General features: G+C 31.9%; 1 protein-coding gene across 1 annotated transcript; it reads right to left on the bottom strand.

The window, feature by feature from the left end:
* Positions 1-30: 30 nt before the first annotated feature.
* On the bottom strand, positions 31-15,984 carry LOC123656291 (probable RNA-binding protein 19). The gene is made up of 15 exons (XM_045591999.1): positions 15,723-15,984; positions 15,275-15,640; positions 14,280-14,525; positions 13,739-13,852; positions 13,300-13,480; positions 12,755-12,846; positions 10,187-10,292; positions 6,292-6,483; positions 5,328-5,489; positions 4,557-4,660; positions 3,728-4,204; positions 2,960-3,162; positions 1,087-1,203; positions 639-747; positions 31-277 (listed from the first exon to the last, which is right to left on the bottom strand). Exons 1-15 carry the CDS (start codon positions 15,756-15,758, stop codon positions 74-76), a joined length of 2,709 nt encoding a protein of 902 aa, XP_045447955.1. The 5' UTR covers positions 15,759-15,984; the 3' UTR covers positions 31-73.
* Between the last annotated feature and the right edge of the window lie 52 nt (positions 15,985-16,036).

Genomic DNA, 16,036 nt, shown 5'->3' with positions numbered 1-16,036 from the left:
ATAGGATACGCATTAAATAAGAATTAAAAAAAAATTCAATAAAATATTTATTACAATAAACTAAGAATTGGTATTATTTATCAATATCTACAAATGTGTCAACATCAACTGCTCCTTTTCTTGACTTTTTGCCACCAGATACTTTAGTGTTAAATGCATCTGCTGTTCTCTTTCTCAATAAATTGACATTCTCTGTCTCGTCGCTTTGATCTGCCCATTCAAGCACCAAGCGCCTTCCGTAAAGATGAGTTGATTGGCAGAGTGCTTCAAAAGCAGACTGAAATTAGAGTGAAACAAATGCACACAAGGAAGAAAGTATAAAGATAGTATAAGCGATAAATCAATACTAATTTTAACCTTAGGAAGATAACAACAGTGACCCATCTCACCTGACTACTCAATAAAGGTGTTAATATATAGTTGGTATTGTTTTTGTCTAATTTTATCGCTCAACCTATTCTCTAATTGGAGTGGGTGCAATCAGTTACACGCATCAACGTTTTGCGGTAAGTTGTTATTTTTATTTATTAGTGTTTAAAAATAGGGGTGTGATACTTTACCCATGTTATCATTTATTTATGTAAAAAAAGTGTTGCTTGCCTATAAAAAGAGTTTAGTAAAAAGTTTGTAAAAAGTACCTTCGCATCTGCTTTAGAATAGAAGTCAACAAAGGCAAATCCTCTATGTTGTTCAGAGCCAGGTGTCAGTTTCTTTGGTAACCTCAAGGTTTTGATGTCTCCGAATGCTCTGTATTAAAAAAAAATAATTAAAAAATGATGTGTACTTTTTGTCTTCATCATTCTAAACCTTACATAATTTATTAATGACATATTCTATAAAAAATCACTGGCAAAACCGCAGAAGATGGCAATGTTCTTTTTTTTGTTGCCTTTTTGTTTATAAGATATGAAAACATAGGTTACTAATAACAATACATTTTAAAATCAGATTTAATTTGAAAGATATAAAACAATTAGTGGAATTCCGATAAAATTCTTTACTTAATGGGTTATAATTTTTTACATTATCTAGATCAAGATATGTGTTACAAGAATTAAGTCAAATATTATCAAATTAACAAGTCACCTAAATATTTCGTCTAATTCACTTCGATTAGCTTGGAAGGGCACATTCCTCACAAGAATTTTTGTACCATTTTGCACTGTGTCTCTTGTATTTTTCTTTGACGATTTCACTTCAGTACTGAAACAATAAAGCGTATTAGTATAAAAATTTTGTAATTATTATGATTATTTCTAGTACGATATTTATTTTTAATTCATATCAGAAACAATCGTAGTAGTTTAATAATAGATGCTTAACATTTATTGGTCAATTACTTTAACAGGGACAGATAGACACCACACAGACAGACAGACAGACAAACAGACGCACGCACGCACGCACGCACGCACGCACGCACGCACGCACGCACGCTCGCTCGCACGCACGCACGCACACACACGCGCGCGCAAACGCGCACGCACACACGCAAACGCGCACGCGCATGTGCGTGCACACACACACACACAAATCGGTTCAGCTGTTACGAAGATTAGCCCGGACACACAAAAAGATAGTAATTTAGAAATCACAAACAGATATAGTTCGCGTCACGTAAAAAGAACACTGGCCTTGAAGCTGCGCAGAAGCGATTTATCGGTCTATTTGGTGGTATGGGGTAGGGGACGGGAGAGTTTATCACGTGTCGCATGCTTGCCGGTGTGCTATTGGTTGGACAGTTCGACGTCGACTCAAAATATCATTGCGCACAAAAGTTTTAAATTACGAAATAGTTTTACATAGAGAAGTGAGAAAAATTATTTATAATATATAATTTATTTATTAATTTATTTATTTATTTACACTTTCGCTCACTAATACAAGGTTTTAACAGCATAATAAATGAAATATAAAAATAAAGTTTGCATCAGCTGCAACAGGCAATATAATTCGCGTCATGTAAAAAGAACGCTGGTTGTCAAAATGCGCAAAGGCGATTTACAGTGTTGCCAACTCTTGAAAAAACTTTTTCGTACTGTCCATTTATTGGAACAGTCTTATTTGGTAAATAAACCACTGTCAATCGTAATTCACTTTTTTTCCGCATTTATCACTCATTTTCACAACACATTAGCATACGGACACTTGCAAAACTCCATTTACTATTTATTTCACTAAAAAACAAATATCAATTTATCATTTTAAACACATAAAAACTATTAAGATACTAATATCGAGAGTTCAGATAATTAATATTTTTGAATACGACATTTCAATAACTAAAAAATTTGTTATTGCTTTTGTTTGAAAAGAAATTGTAATTTTGTAAAGTGATAATTATTATACTTATTTAGTCCAAATTATTCGCACTGGTATTTCTAGTATTTTTTAATGTACCTACCAATAACCATTATACGAAGCAGCGAGTGAAAGCCTAATTAAAAAATAAAACAGTAGTACTTTTGTGCGCGAGTATACCCATGCGCAAACGCACCCCCTCCAGTTTCTTTCAGCGTTTTTTTTACATGACGCGAACTATACTTCAATTTCAATTATATGTTAATTCTTCAATTTTATTTATATGTATAAATGTAGAGATAATTTCTTGTAATATTTCAAAGTTTCATTAAACGCGCTGATTTCGGTATTTACTAGGCCTATTTTGGAAAATGTTTTAGATTACAAAAAGAAATGAAACTGTAAATATTCGTTTGTCTATAAACAATGATATCAAACATTTACTAGCCCGTTAATGCACTTTGCAGTGAACCTGCTTTCTGCTCCAAGTGTTGTGTGTGTTGTGTCAATTTCCGCTCGAGTCTGGGTGTAATGTGTATATTTATATTGTTATTTATTAATTATAATTAATAATAAAAAAAATATGTAGCTAACCTAGCCGATTAATACTAAAACACAGACATACATACATTATACATACTTTTTTATAAACACTTACGTATTCCCTCTTTCCGATCGTTTTAATTCCAACGTTTTGCCATCAAGAACGGAGCTTTGAAGCTCTTTTAAAGCTTCGTTAGTGTGTTCCCTTTTGAGGTATTGAATAAATCCATAACCCATTGACAGGAACTGTCCAGGATTTTTCGGATCTTTCTTCTTAGCGATAGTTACACTGTGTAGTTTACCGCATCTGGAGAAATGCTGTAAAAATAATGCATTATTATATAATGGCCAATAAATAACTTTTCTTTCTATAAAGCGTAGAGCCTTTTTTCTTATAATGTCAAGACATTATGGCACACTGTACTGTATAGCAGCTTTTTAGCCACCCCTCCATTCGAAATCCATATAATTTGTCCAGTAATTTTTTGTGTTGCGGACTTTTTGAGTAGCGTCCGGGGCGTGATGGCTCTTGCTCCCCCCCTCGCTACGCTACTGCTAATATTATAGTACTGAGTTTTACTGTGCATCAAGATGGAGGGTACGGCAACGCAATGATATAAATTGAGTACGAATGTCTTTATAAAGGTGATGGACTATTCTCGGACAATTTAGTGCCAATAGTTTAAAAGCTCTTCAATATATTTGAATATAATATATATAATTCCTACCGAGTTTTAGTAACACTGGAGTTTTGGTTGAAACGACAATTTGGGTCAGTTACTAATTATGGCGATCACAATATTTTACGGTAAAAGACAAACAACACAACAAACAAAATAACTTTTCACGCATAGAATTTAATCAAGTTTAAATTTTAACTTACCTCTTTCAAAGATTCTTCTGTGGTTTTGAAATTTAAATTTTTAACAAATAGCGTTGTATCATTTTCTGGTTGCTCATCTTCAACATTAGGTTCCTTAACTTTATTTTTTTCATTGCTTTCTGGTATGGCATTACTAATTTCTTTTTCTTGAGGCGTTTCTATTTTTTTTTCTACTACTTCCTCAGCAATACTTTCTGTACGTTCCTGTGGTTTGTCTAAAGTTTTGACAAATACATTCTCTGGCGCCCATTCTAAATAAAGCGGTGCCGATTTAAACTGCGAGTATGCTAATTTGGTAAACGCCTTTTTAGCTTCGAATGGTTCGATGAAATCTATAAGTGCCGTGATACCGTGGTTCGGCATCAAGAATCGCGCTAATTGCCCATGTTTTACAAATAACGATTTGATTTCTTCTTTATCTGTGCCTGCTGGTAAATTTTTTACTAATATACACGTTTTTGATCTCTTTTTTGCCGGCTGAAAAAAAAAAAAACTGAATGAAATGAAATGATTTATAGAAGAACTAATTCATCACCATCATGATTATCACAGCAGCCTTTCGCAGTTTACTACTGGACATAGGCCTCCGACAAGTTCACGCCAGAAATGGCGTGAAGTCATGTGTTTTGCACATAGTCACCACGCTGGGCAGGCGGGTTGGTGACCGCAGGGCTGGCTTTGTCGCACCGAAGACGCTGCTGCCCGTCTTCGGCCTGTGTATTTCAAAGCCTGTCGTTGGATAGTTATAAAAATGTGGAACGTTTCACGATTTTGCGTGTCATCCTTTAAGAACTTATTAAAGGTGCTTAATTGTTACAAAAAATCTTACCCTGTTAAAGGCGTCCAAATATACTCCATTAGCTTCTAGGAATGCCCTCGTTTCGGCGACGAGCTGGGTTTCTCCTAGTGCAAGTCTGACAGCAGCACTTGAGTCTAGAATTATTTGTACAATTAGTAGCTATAAAATAAAACGATCTTTGTCATCTGCGTTTATCTTAAATGGGTTAATTTTATACGTATATCATAAGTTCATGGTTCTACATTTTTTCTTTCACTTGGATTCTTTTTTCTATCCAGTAGGTGTTGCGAATAGGAATTTTAAAAAATACCTACCTACATATTGAACTTAATTATAACTAATATGCTATTTTTATAGCAATACATGGTTCAAATGGTTCACGCAGATAGACAATTGATCATGATTGAGGAAGTGGTTACTTAAAGCGGTTAGACTAATTTGCACGCATGATTTTTATAAATAATATGGAAATAATGTACGTGTGATGTACTTATGTTTGAAAATTGATAGAAACATACACATTTAGGAGTCTCTTCTTTAATGGAACAATTATTAGTAAATAAATTTTTTAAATTATTCTTTTTACGCATTTGTATGTAGCACTTAAAGCTTTGATGATCAAGTTTTAGAAATGTGAGTATGTAAATTATAAGTTTGTGTTTTTAAAAACTATTTATACTTTTTAGAGATTTATGCTATTTTACACGGTTTGATAAATAAATAATAAATTTTAATAGGTATATATGATAGCATATTTTATTATACTAATAAATATGTTAGATGTATTTTGTTCAAACTTACTTTTATTTGTATCATTCAGTAAATCTTCCTTAGTTGTGTTATAGTTGGCTGCAATGACATCTGCCACGGCATTTACTCCGAGGAACAGAACATTCCAGTTGTGTGATGACTTTGCTTGCTGTTTCAGTTTTTTCGCCTTCTTTTCTTTAAATGATAAACCTTCTGAAAATTAAAAAATAAATCCATATATATATATATATATATATATATATATATATATAATTACTACCATGCCTAGCCATGCGAAGTTTATATCACTGAAAAGAAAAGAGAGATATATTTCATTTTGATCTTAGGATATATATCACTCATTTAGCTCTTCAGCTCATTTAGCTCAGTAAAATAATTTTATAATGCAACCAAAATGCAACCTTATCTGGTCGTAAAAAATACTTTTTCGCTTGTTCAAAGCAAGACGATTGAGTCTATGACCTTGTGAAATATGAATCGAAAAGATACAGAGCCATAGCTAACTATCTCTCTCTTTCGCATGATAAACGCCATCGTCCGATCGAGTGGCTCACTAGCTCAGTCTTGTTTACTCCCGCTCAGTACGTCAGTCTCTCGAAAATGAATCATAAGACTAGTGAGCTGGAGATATATTTGAAACGTAAGTGAGCTGATGAGAGATTAGCTCACTTGAAAAGATATGTTTCATTTGTATCACTCACTCATGAGTTACCCACGTCTAGCTTCACAATGATTTACGTCCATGTTATACACGCACCTATTACATATTTTTATCTAATAAGTTATAGTTATAACCAACATTAATACGAGTTTGCTACCAAAATAATAATTTTAAAAGAAGAATTTAGATTTTGAAAAAGGCGCGTTTATAACAAATAAACTCTTCAAATTATAAATTAGCGTATGTTAACTTGAATGTTACTGATACTGAAAAAAAAATTAATTTATGAATGGTAATATACCTATCCCTATCATAAGCGTGTTTTTAACTTACCGTCCTCGTCTTCATCGACAGTTTTTTCTGCTTTGGCCGGCATTAAGTGCAGCATTCTCCCACAAAAAGCCGTACCATCCAGCTCTGTATACGCTTTTACTGCATGCTCAGGTATTACGAATGTAACCGTTGCGAAACCTTTAGGTTGACGCAATACTGGATCTATAGGCATGTTTACTTCAGCTAGAGGACCTAAGGAAGGGAAAAAGAATTCTAGAGTACTTTTACAAATTTATGGAGTTTACTTCTTACGAAACGGTGTAAGGTATGAAAAAAAAGAGCTGTGTAATGGCAATATCACGGTAATCATTCTTAAGGGGCTACACTACTTCAGCTCGAATTCAGATTTCACCCGTACTATATACACATGAGAATTGAGAGCGCTTGGTTGTTCATCGCGCGAATTATATGTATTTTCTCACCACAAACATTATCAATAGTTATTTTTTAAAAAACGCAACATTAACATGTTCTTCATACTTATTTCAATTACCATGCTTAATCTCAAGTCCATAACTTCTATATTTACTGAGATATTAAGATTTTAATACAAAAATAGAGGTAACTTTGCGATTTTTTTGTATCGAGAAAATTTTATGGAATCGTGTTTTCGAAACATATGAAAGATAGTTTATGTCCTGAACTTTACCATACATAAATTTCAAACTTAAATATTCAGTAGTTTGGAAGATATAGACAACCTGCCGAGTGGAAAATAAGCAATTTGAGGTATCATACACTCTTAAGAGGAAAGGGTACCGAAGAGACTTTTCAAAAATAGGTAATTGAATAAAATGTTTCTGTCGCGCTGCATGCCGCTACCACGCCCCGCGCCATCTCCGCTCCGTTTTTTCTATGTGTGCCTGTTGCGTTGTTAGTGTGCGTGCGCCGGCTATTCAGCTATTAATTGTTGACGATATTTTAGTATTCGCATCTTTCGTTTGTGATTGACTACGAGTACATATAGCGCATAGTGCTATTTTTCTGAATTTGGCTTGTTTTATTGAATTTGTTCTGCATCGTATTGCTGTGACTCGACTTACTATTATTGAATTTCGTAAACTACTTATTATTATGTTTTATTATTTTGACTTGGATACTCTTTGTGACTTGATACATGTCTATATTTTTGTGGGTAATTATCGAAATACTTAGGTACTTCATTTATGAATTACGTATGTAATTACATGGTTGAGGTGTGTGTAAGAATGGGTAATGAAATACATACATAATTATAGTGTATACTTACATGTAGTACATAGTATAAGTGTAAGTATAGTATATATATGTAATGTAGTACATACATAGTATAAAATGTTTGTCATAGTACCTATATAATTTGTAATGTCTTATGTTTGTCGGAGTTATTAATACATAGGTATAGGTTATATGTATTAATTAACATATAATTGCGGCGATATAACAATGGTTAAAAATAATATTATAATTAAAAAAAAAAAACAAGAAAAGCCGCCTGCGTGAAGAACAACTATCAGAAAGTCAATTGAAAAGGCTGGAACAAGATAAAAATTCAATAATTACACAAAGATAGCTAAATAAATCACACCAATTTCACACATTACGTACTGTACACTTACAAAAATCATGAAGGCGACTTTTTCAATTATTATTTTATTTATGTTTTTTTAGTTAGGCAAATTACGTAATCGATTGAATTTTTTTAAAGAGTGGTTGATTAACATGACATAACATAACAATACACTTTATTGTACACCAACAGAAAATAATAATACGTATCAGATTGATTTTTAACCGACTTCCAAAAAAGGAGGAGGTTCTTAATTCGACTGTATTTTTCTTTTTTTTTTTTTGTATATATGTTACTTCAGAACTTTTAACTAGGTCATCGTCAAGAGTTGAATTCGACGCAAAAAGAGTGCAAAGAACTTTCGCTTACTTTTTCGCATAATGTGCCAGAGAGCCTTCAGGTTCGCGCAATGATGGAAGTGTAGACTAAAAAAAGTTACCTTCGACAGCTTTTGTAAGAAACAAAAGGCACGGGTTCCATTTGGAAAGCCCAATAGTCTCTCGCCAATTCTGCTGTGTTTGAACTTTGCCCTAGCGATTTACTACCTGTAAGACCTGGAGGCAGCGTTGAATCTCTTCTTCAGGTTATGCGCCTGTGAATCCCCCATATAGATGCGGAAGATTCATAGGCATCTGCAGGTCAAGGCTAATAACTCTCCAGCTTGGAACTACAAGCTCTTTAAATTAGCTTAAAATCCGAAATTCAAAACATTCATTCCATTAAAGAACTCATGGAATTATTACTGATAAAATTCAATTGCCTTGCATCCAGTTTTCCGGAGGTATTAACTTGATGTTTTTCAAAACTAAAACTGATAAAAAAATTACCTAAGGATTTCGATGGAACAGGAACAGCTACAGTAGACTACACTCACTATTGTCTATTCTAGGAGGAAGTAATAACTTATAATCAATAAATATTTATTTTAATTCAATGCAAGCATTTTTTGTGAGAAATCTTTACCCATCATTTGCCTGCCCCCCCCACTAATTTTGATACAGGGCCCCAAGGTTCCCGGGGTTCCAAGGAATGCTACGCCAGTGGTGCCACTTGAGTTTTTTACGCAATTCAGAAATATGATTCTATTTGCGAAGTCCAAATATGAATCGCATAGGTACATAGATTCGACCAAATTTAATAATCTGCTCCTCAGTAATGTCAAGAAAACAACTAAGCAATTTTTTACCGATGAAAAAAAAACAGAGGAGGTTCTAAAGTCGCCACGTACCTATATTTATTTATGCTTGACCATGCATAGCTTTTTACAGAGTATTCCGAAATTGATAAAAGAAATATATTGGAAAGAGTAAACCCCGAAGTTGTTTTTCGCCTAGGAGGCGAGGAAGAAGCGCTGCTCGCAGCTTGCTTGGCATAGGCATGGGAAAGAGCAGAGTTCTAATTTTTTAAACTTTCTTATTGTATTTTTTATTAGTATTACGGTAATAATAATCATAATATACTTTTTTGAAATCCTTGTATTGAGCCCTTTAATTATATACCAAAAACAAACAACACAGTTATTTACCATAATTATCATTGTTATTTGTTAGCGAAACCCTTCGTTAGCCCAGGTTTGCACAGTGTTACAATAAAAACCGCTTAAACAAATACAGTTTTATTGTAGTTATGAAAAGAGAAATTATTTAATTTTGTTAATACGAATTTTAGAAAATATCGACTAAAAATTACATCACTAGTGTATCGATATAATTATCGACTATGAGGCATCACTTCGCTGGCGTATATACGTATTGCTTTGACCCTTCCCTCCCCCAGACCTATCCCCCAAAAAGCAAGAAAGGGACAACTGTAGCTCAGACCGTTTTAGGTAGATAATTTTTGACCAAAACAGTGTTTCGTAGTCGACTGTTTTCTCCTCAAAACATGGCAATTTTTTTTTAAATTTTTTTTTAGAAAATAAAAAAAGACTTCGGCTATGCCCCTATGTTCTCAGTTTTTTGAAAATATGCATATATTTTTTTTAATGAGTGTCTGAAAATGTACAAAAAATTATGCAATATTTCGAGTTTTTGAAGTCTCCTAATTCCTATGATAATAAGAATATGAAAAAAATCAAAACATAGGGGCATGGCCATGGCAGCAAAGAGTTCTATGTCACAAAAATATTTGATCCAGTGTCATTATCCAGGGAGAAAACAGTCGACTACGTTTGTATGGAGAAATAGCCGGTACCCTTTCCTCTTAAGGAGTAGATGAGGAGTAGACTGTTGACATGTGTTGTTGTGTGTTGCTGACATACTTTTTATTTTATTTATGTTATTATGTACAAAAGAAATATTCTCATGTATTTTTAAAATATGATTAGTGAAATTTTAATGTTCTTACCATATTTTTCAAACAAATCGGTGACTTCCTGTTCGGAAACAACGTAGGGTAAATTCCGTACGAAGATACTGCCACTCTCACCTATACTCTCTTCATTGCCTTCTTTCTAAAAGGAGAAATAAATATATTTTTACAAATATACTCTTAAAATATGATAGTAAAGAGGTACCTATACTTAAATTTGTTGAAGTGTGGAATTTTGGTAATTTTTTTCAATCAAATTAATTAGAGGCAAATAATTCTTTAGCTTTCTTAGATGTATTAGTTCATCCGTAATCCCAATAATACATTACGCTTCAGCCTACTTCAGCCCACTGCTGGGCATAGGCCTCTTTCCCCTCAATAGGTTTTTTTCACAGGTCCTCGCAAAAGAATACCGATTCCAACAAAGGATGATCCGTGAGGCTTTTGAAATTAAAAGAAAACAAACACAATAGAGAAGATGGGTGGCCATTACCACTTTCTTGGGATCCCATAACTAAAATAATTAGAGCAAAAACACAATATGCCAGATTAAAGACTCAGTGCTATCTGCATAGTAAGGACTAATTAAAATATTGATGTATATAGGGTAGTTTCGAATAACTGTAAAATTAGGACAACTAACACCTCAGTCCTCCCGTGATCATGGTTGTTGTAAAGTATCCGAAAAGTCGGGAATGTAAAAAATAACAATAAACCGCGATAATTACAAACAGTAACTGTCTTTACTTCATCTAAGTTTTATTTTTAAATATATAAAATTAATTTATGTGGAACCGTGATGAGCTATAAAACATTAAATTGCTACTTAAAGCTAAATAAAAATCGTAATTATCAAAGTAGGTAAAGATACAAATAGAAGATATTTAAGAGCCATTTCACAAAAATTGGTAACAATCCGCGAAATTGTAATATTTTGACGTCGTTAATCTCAGTGTTAGATGCAATAATGTAATTTATATTCTTGAAATATAATAGAGCAACCTTTGTCGTAGTCCATAGTCAGATCAGAATTTTGATTTATATTATGTGTATAAAATTATTAACCTTTTCATCAGCCTCCTCCCTGGGTAAACGGTCGCAATGTATACTTTGAAGTCCTACTTTTCAATAATCTCTACGTTGAAACCATTTTAAAAAAATATCATAATATGTGGAATATAATTTTGTTGTCCACTATCATAGATTTTTATTCCATTTGTATCTCTATTAAACGATAAAAAAAATTTAAAGTTACGAATATTTTCCAAATAAGTACAATTTTAAAAGCGATATTTCTCTTAGAAAACTAAGAAATTTTAACGAACTATCTTCATCAAAGTAAACTTACATCATTAAGGAATACAAAAAAAATAATTAAAAGATGTAATTATTTTTAATACATTTTATATTAAATAGTAAAAAGATAGTATATATTGCCACGCATCAAGCCCGGTAAATCAGTCGAGCGCTAGCGCTCTTAGAGGTAAGGTCCACGCCAAATTCTGCGCAGCCGTCTCTTTCGCTCACACGCGCCAAGCGCCTGTAGTTATAGCGGATAAAACGCATTTGATACTTTCATAATAAAATATAAATAAAATAAACATATTACGAAAATGACTGTAAAATAATATAATGATAATTTCTGTAAACAAATGTATAATTTAATTTTCTTTTCTCACACTATCAATACAAATAGGCATTTCAATCTGTTTGTCTTGTTATTTGTTAATTAATATGTTTGTCGGTGTCGATGTCATTAAATGCTTTTTTATTCATATCGTAAATATTAGATTCATTCGTAAACTGAAAAAACTAAATCAATTTAAAAAAATTGTTTGATAAAATTGATTTTTTTAATTTTATTTTAAATTTATTGACTGTTGTTATATAACAAACTTGAAATTTTTAACAAATTAATTATGTAAAAAACATTTTATACCATAGTTATAATTTTTATTATACATCAGAAAATGATCACGATGGTCTTTTGGTTGTCACACTATACGTACTAGCACAAAGATCGCGCGGCTCGTACGACTCGCGCGATGCGACCAAATTTACCTAAACTTGCAGAGCGTAAAATTGTGAAATGGCTCTTAAGTAACTGGCGAGTTTCTTGCCAATACTTCTCTGCAGAATCTACATTCCGCACTAGTGGTTAGCTTTACTTCAAGTATAAATAAATAGTAATAATTTTAATTTGTAAAATGACATTCTTAAATGTTTTTACAGCCTACTTGAATAAATTAGTTTTTGTATTTAATTTTAAGTAATGTTTATCTATACAAATAAATAAAATTGGAGTGTCTGTTTGTAATATAAAAATTACTTAACCTTAAAATTACTAGCCTTTAACTAAATTCCAGTTTGTATACACGGTACATATACCAAAATAACATTTTTTATAATTTTTGTGTGTCTGTCTGTCTGTTTGTTCCGGCTAATCTCTGAAACTTTCACTGGCAGATAGCTAATGTAATAACGAGTAACTTAGGCTACTTTTATTTTATTTTATAACACTGTGAACTGAACTATAATTATTTTGTTAAATTCCACACGCAAGATGTCGCGGGCACAGCTAGTTACTGAATAAAAATAAAATACCTCTTGCTTCTCTTTGATATTTTTTTGTTCTTCTTCCTCTGCTGCTTTTTTAGCTTTATCTTCATATTTCTGTACATGCAAGCGATGTTTACCTTAAATCAAACGATTTCAACTTATTTCATTATCTTATATCTAACCTCTCATCATAGTTTACTCTATTTTTATATTGAAAATGAAAATAATTTTTTTTATATATGAAAAACACACTTGATGAACAATATATCTTGTTAATTCTAATTTGTATTACTATCTAGTAATATTTGAATCAAATTATTAAAAGAAAAAAGAAAAACAAATTAATCTTTTCCTTGTGAATGTTCAAGAGTATCACAAAATTTAAGTAATACTGCTCTCGAGTAGTTTTGTATTCCTGCGTAGAAAAAGGTGGCAAGAGCTTCTGGGAAGGTTCAGGGCAATAGCAATATGCTCGTGACGAATCTAATTTTCTAGTTATAGACTATGGTAACATTTTACTATCATAAGTACAGTGCATTTGTTTGCCACCTTAGCTGTATATAAAACAAAAAGATACCTATATACCATACCTATGAATAGCTTATCTTTGTTGAGAGCCTTCTTGTATTCCTTTTCAGTCCTGAAACCGACATAGCAAAATCCAGCCAGCTTTCTGCCTTTTCCTAAAGGAAATCTTATCGAATATGGGACAAGAGGTTTAAAGAATTCCTTTATATCCTTTTTTTTACATTTAAACGGTAAACCTGTTACCTAAAAGAAGATACTGTCTTATTAAAAACAAAATAATAAAGTTTAAATTAAAATTAAACTAAAAATTAAACTATTGCATTACATTTAAGTGCTAAAATATAATCATGTATAGAACACTGGCAAATGACGTGTATCTACAGAGAGAAAGAGTTCTTCTTTGGAACTCTGTTTTTTGTAAAATAAATAATATAATTTATTAGTGTTGGAACATGAGCTAAATAAAAAACAATTATTATAACATTATCTAAATGATCTTACCTTAACATGTAATAAAGGCCTATTTCTAATTTTTTTAGGTTTATCTTCATCAAGTTGTTCCTTTTCTTTTTCTTCTGTAAAGCCATCCACTTTCTTCATTAGTATTTTCATATACTAAAACACAACAAGAATGCAATTAAATAGTTTTTTAAATAAACCATGGAGCAATTTAGCTCAAATATTTATAATAATTTTTAATAGACTTCCAAAAAAGGAGGAGGTTTTCAATTCGATTGTATTTTTTTTAATGTATGGTACCTCAGAACTTTTTACCGGGTGGACCAATTTTGATGTTTTTTTTTTTTTTTTTTCGGAAGCTGATGCTAGTCGTGGTCTTATTTACATTTGATTGAGATCTGACTACTCTTTGAGTAATCTTTTATAATTTGTATTTACTTTACAATTTTTTCGTCAACTTATGTTGTATTACTTGTGGATGCAATTGAAGTCAGTTTTTTCATTTGCAAAGAAAACCCCATACTACATTTTTGTTTTCAAAATAAAAAAAATAATGAAAAACAGTTTTATTTTATTCACATACCTGTAAATCACTTATCTGTGCATCCGCTGCTTTTTGTACTTTTTCAACTCTCTCTTTTTCTTTATCATCAGTATCAGAAGCTTTAGCTTCATCTTTCTCAGTTGTTTCAAGTTTATCCGAAGATTCATTTTCAACTCCACTATCACCATCACTTTTGTAACTTTCTTCCAGAGCATCTTTGATCCAAGCTGTTTTTTCATTTATATGAGCTTCAATAAATTCTGTGAATAATGGATCTCCTTTGTGCTAATAAAAAAAGATTTATAGTTAAAAAATTGAGAAATCAAAACCAAAAAAATAATTTACCCTGTTCAAGTATCATAATTAGTGAGCAGCTTTAAGTCAATTGTGTTGAAACTAAAAAGCTACTTCTCCAAAGATTATTGATTCATCATTATTTTTTATTAATTTATTCAGCCTGTTCCATTTCACATTCGATTGCTAGGCAAAGGCTTCTTTCTTTATGTAGAATTTCTTATACCGAGCTTACTTTCACCATGCTACAGCTGGTTGGAAAATAATTTCTCACCCGCGAGTAACAATAACTATTAAGTGTCTATGATAATAAACAAGTCACATCTTTGAGTGTGTTGCGAGGAACTGTGGGGATATCTATCCCCACAGTACATTAGCATTAGTAGACACAAAGAAAACACATTTAGACCAGATTTTTTTTGTACAAATATAAATATCTACCCGAGAAGTTGTGGATCGTGCAATGCCACTGTGTAGGTGACTACAACACCATGGGGTGAGTACCACTATACCACCAGAATGGTTGTGACATATTGATGACAATAACGTGATTATAATTGTTGTCATATCATTACAATAGTAACTAATTATATGTTCTTTATAAAAGTCAGCTAATTCTGCTTTTAGTAGTCAGAACCTACACATCTTTATCACTTAGTCTATCCCATAGTAAATTTTTTAAAATTTTAAAAGTGGAGTGTATTAAGAAATACAGTCATTATAAAGATGAAATAACATACCTTTTTTAGAAGATCCATAATTTTATTTTTATTTTTTTCTGCTTTCGATATTTTGCCCTTCTTGGGTTTTTCTCTTTCAGGAACATCATTTTTATGTATTTTTTTATACGCTGTACTATCACTAGCATACTTGCTCCACGCTCTAGGTTTTTTCTCATCGCCTAAGTTTGCACAAACTTCAACATTAATTTTCATGCTATTTACAAATGTGCCATTGAAATGTTCTTTAGCAGCTGAAGCCTGCTCTTCTGTCCGGTATCCAATAAAACCGAAGTTTCTGAACTTACCATCCTTTGTGTATTTTAACTGAACGTCAGTTACTTCACCCTTTTCACTAAAAATATCCCGTAGCTTTTCTACGGTTACCTTGAATTAAGCATTATAAATAGTTTAGAATTATGAACTAAGTAAGATTTAAAATAGGCAAGTAAATAATACACAATCCTACCTTATTTGGTAAGTTTTTTACGATAAGTCGAGACATGGCTCAATAAAAATGTTACACAACATAAACTAATGTACTTCTTAAATTAAAATAGGACCAATGAAAATTTAAAATGATAACATTCTATATAAAAATATTATTAATTCAATTACTAATACAATAAAAATATTAGCACGTGAAAACTTTGAGGTTTTGACAAACGTATGTATACAGTATTAATTTGACATATTCAACATGTGAGTTTGGCAATGGTTTGACATTTCATTAAAGTAATTTTTTTTTGATGGAAAACACTCTGACTTTGGCAATTCCTATGG

Source organism: Melitaea cinxia, chromosome 9 (assembly GCF_905220565.1).
Source record: "Melitaea cinxia chromosome 9, ilMelCinx1.1, whole genome shotgun sequence".
NCBI classification, from domain to species: Eukaryota; Metazoa; Arthropoda; class Insecta; order Lepidoptera; family Nymphalidae; genus Melitaea; species Melitaea cinxia.
Note: the sequence above shows the minus strand (reverse complement) of the source record. Positions and strands in the feature narration are given on the sequence as shown.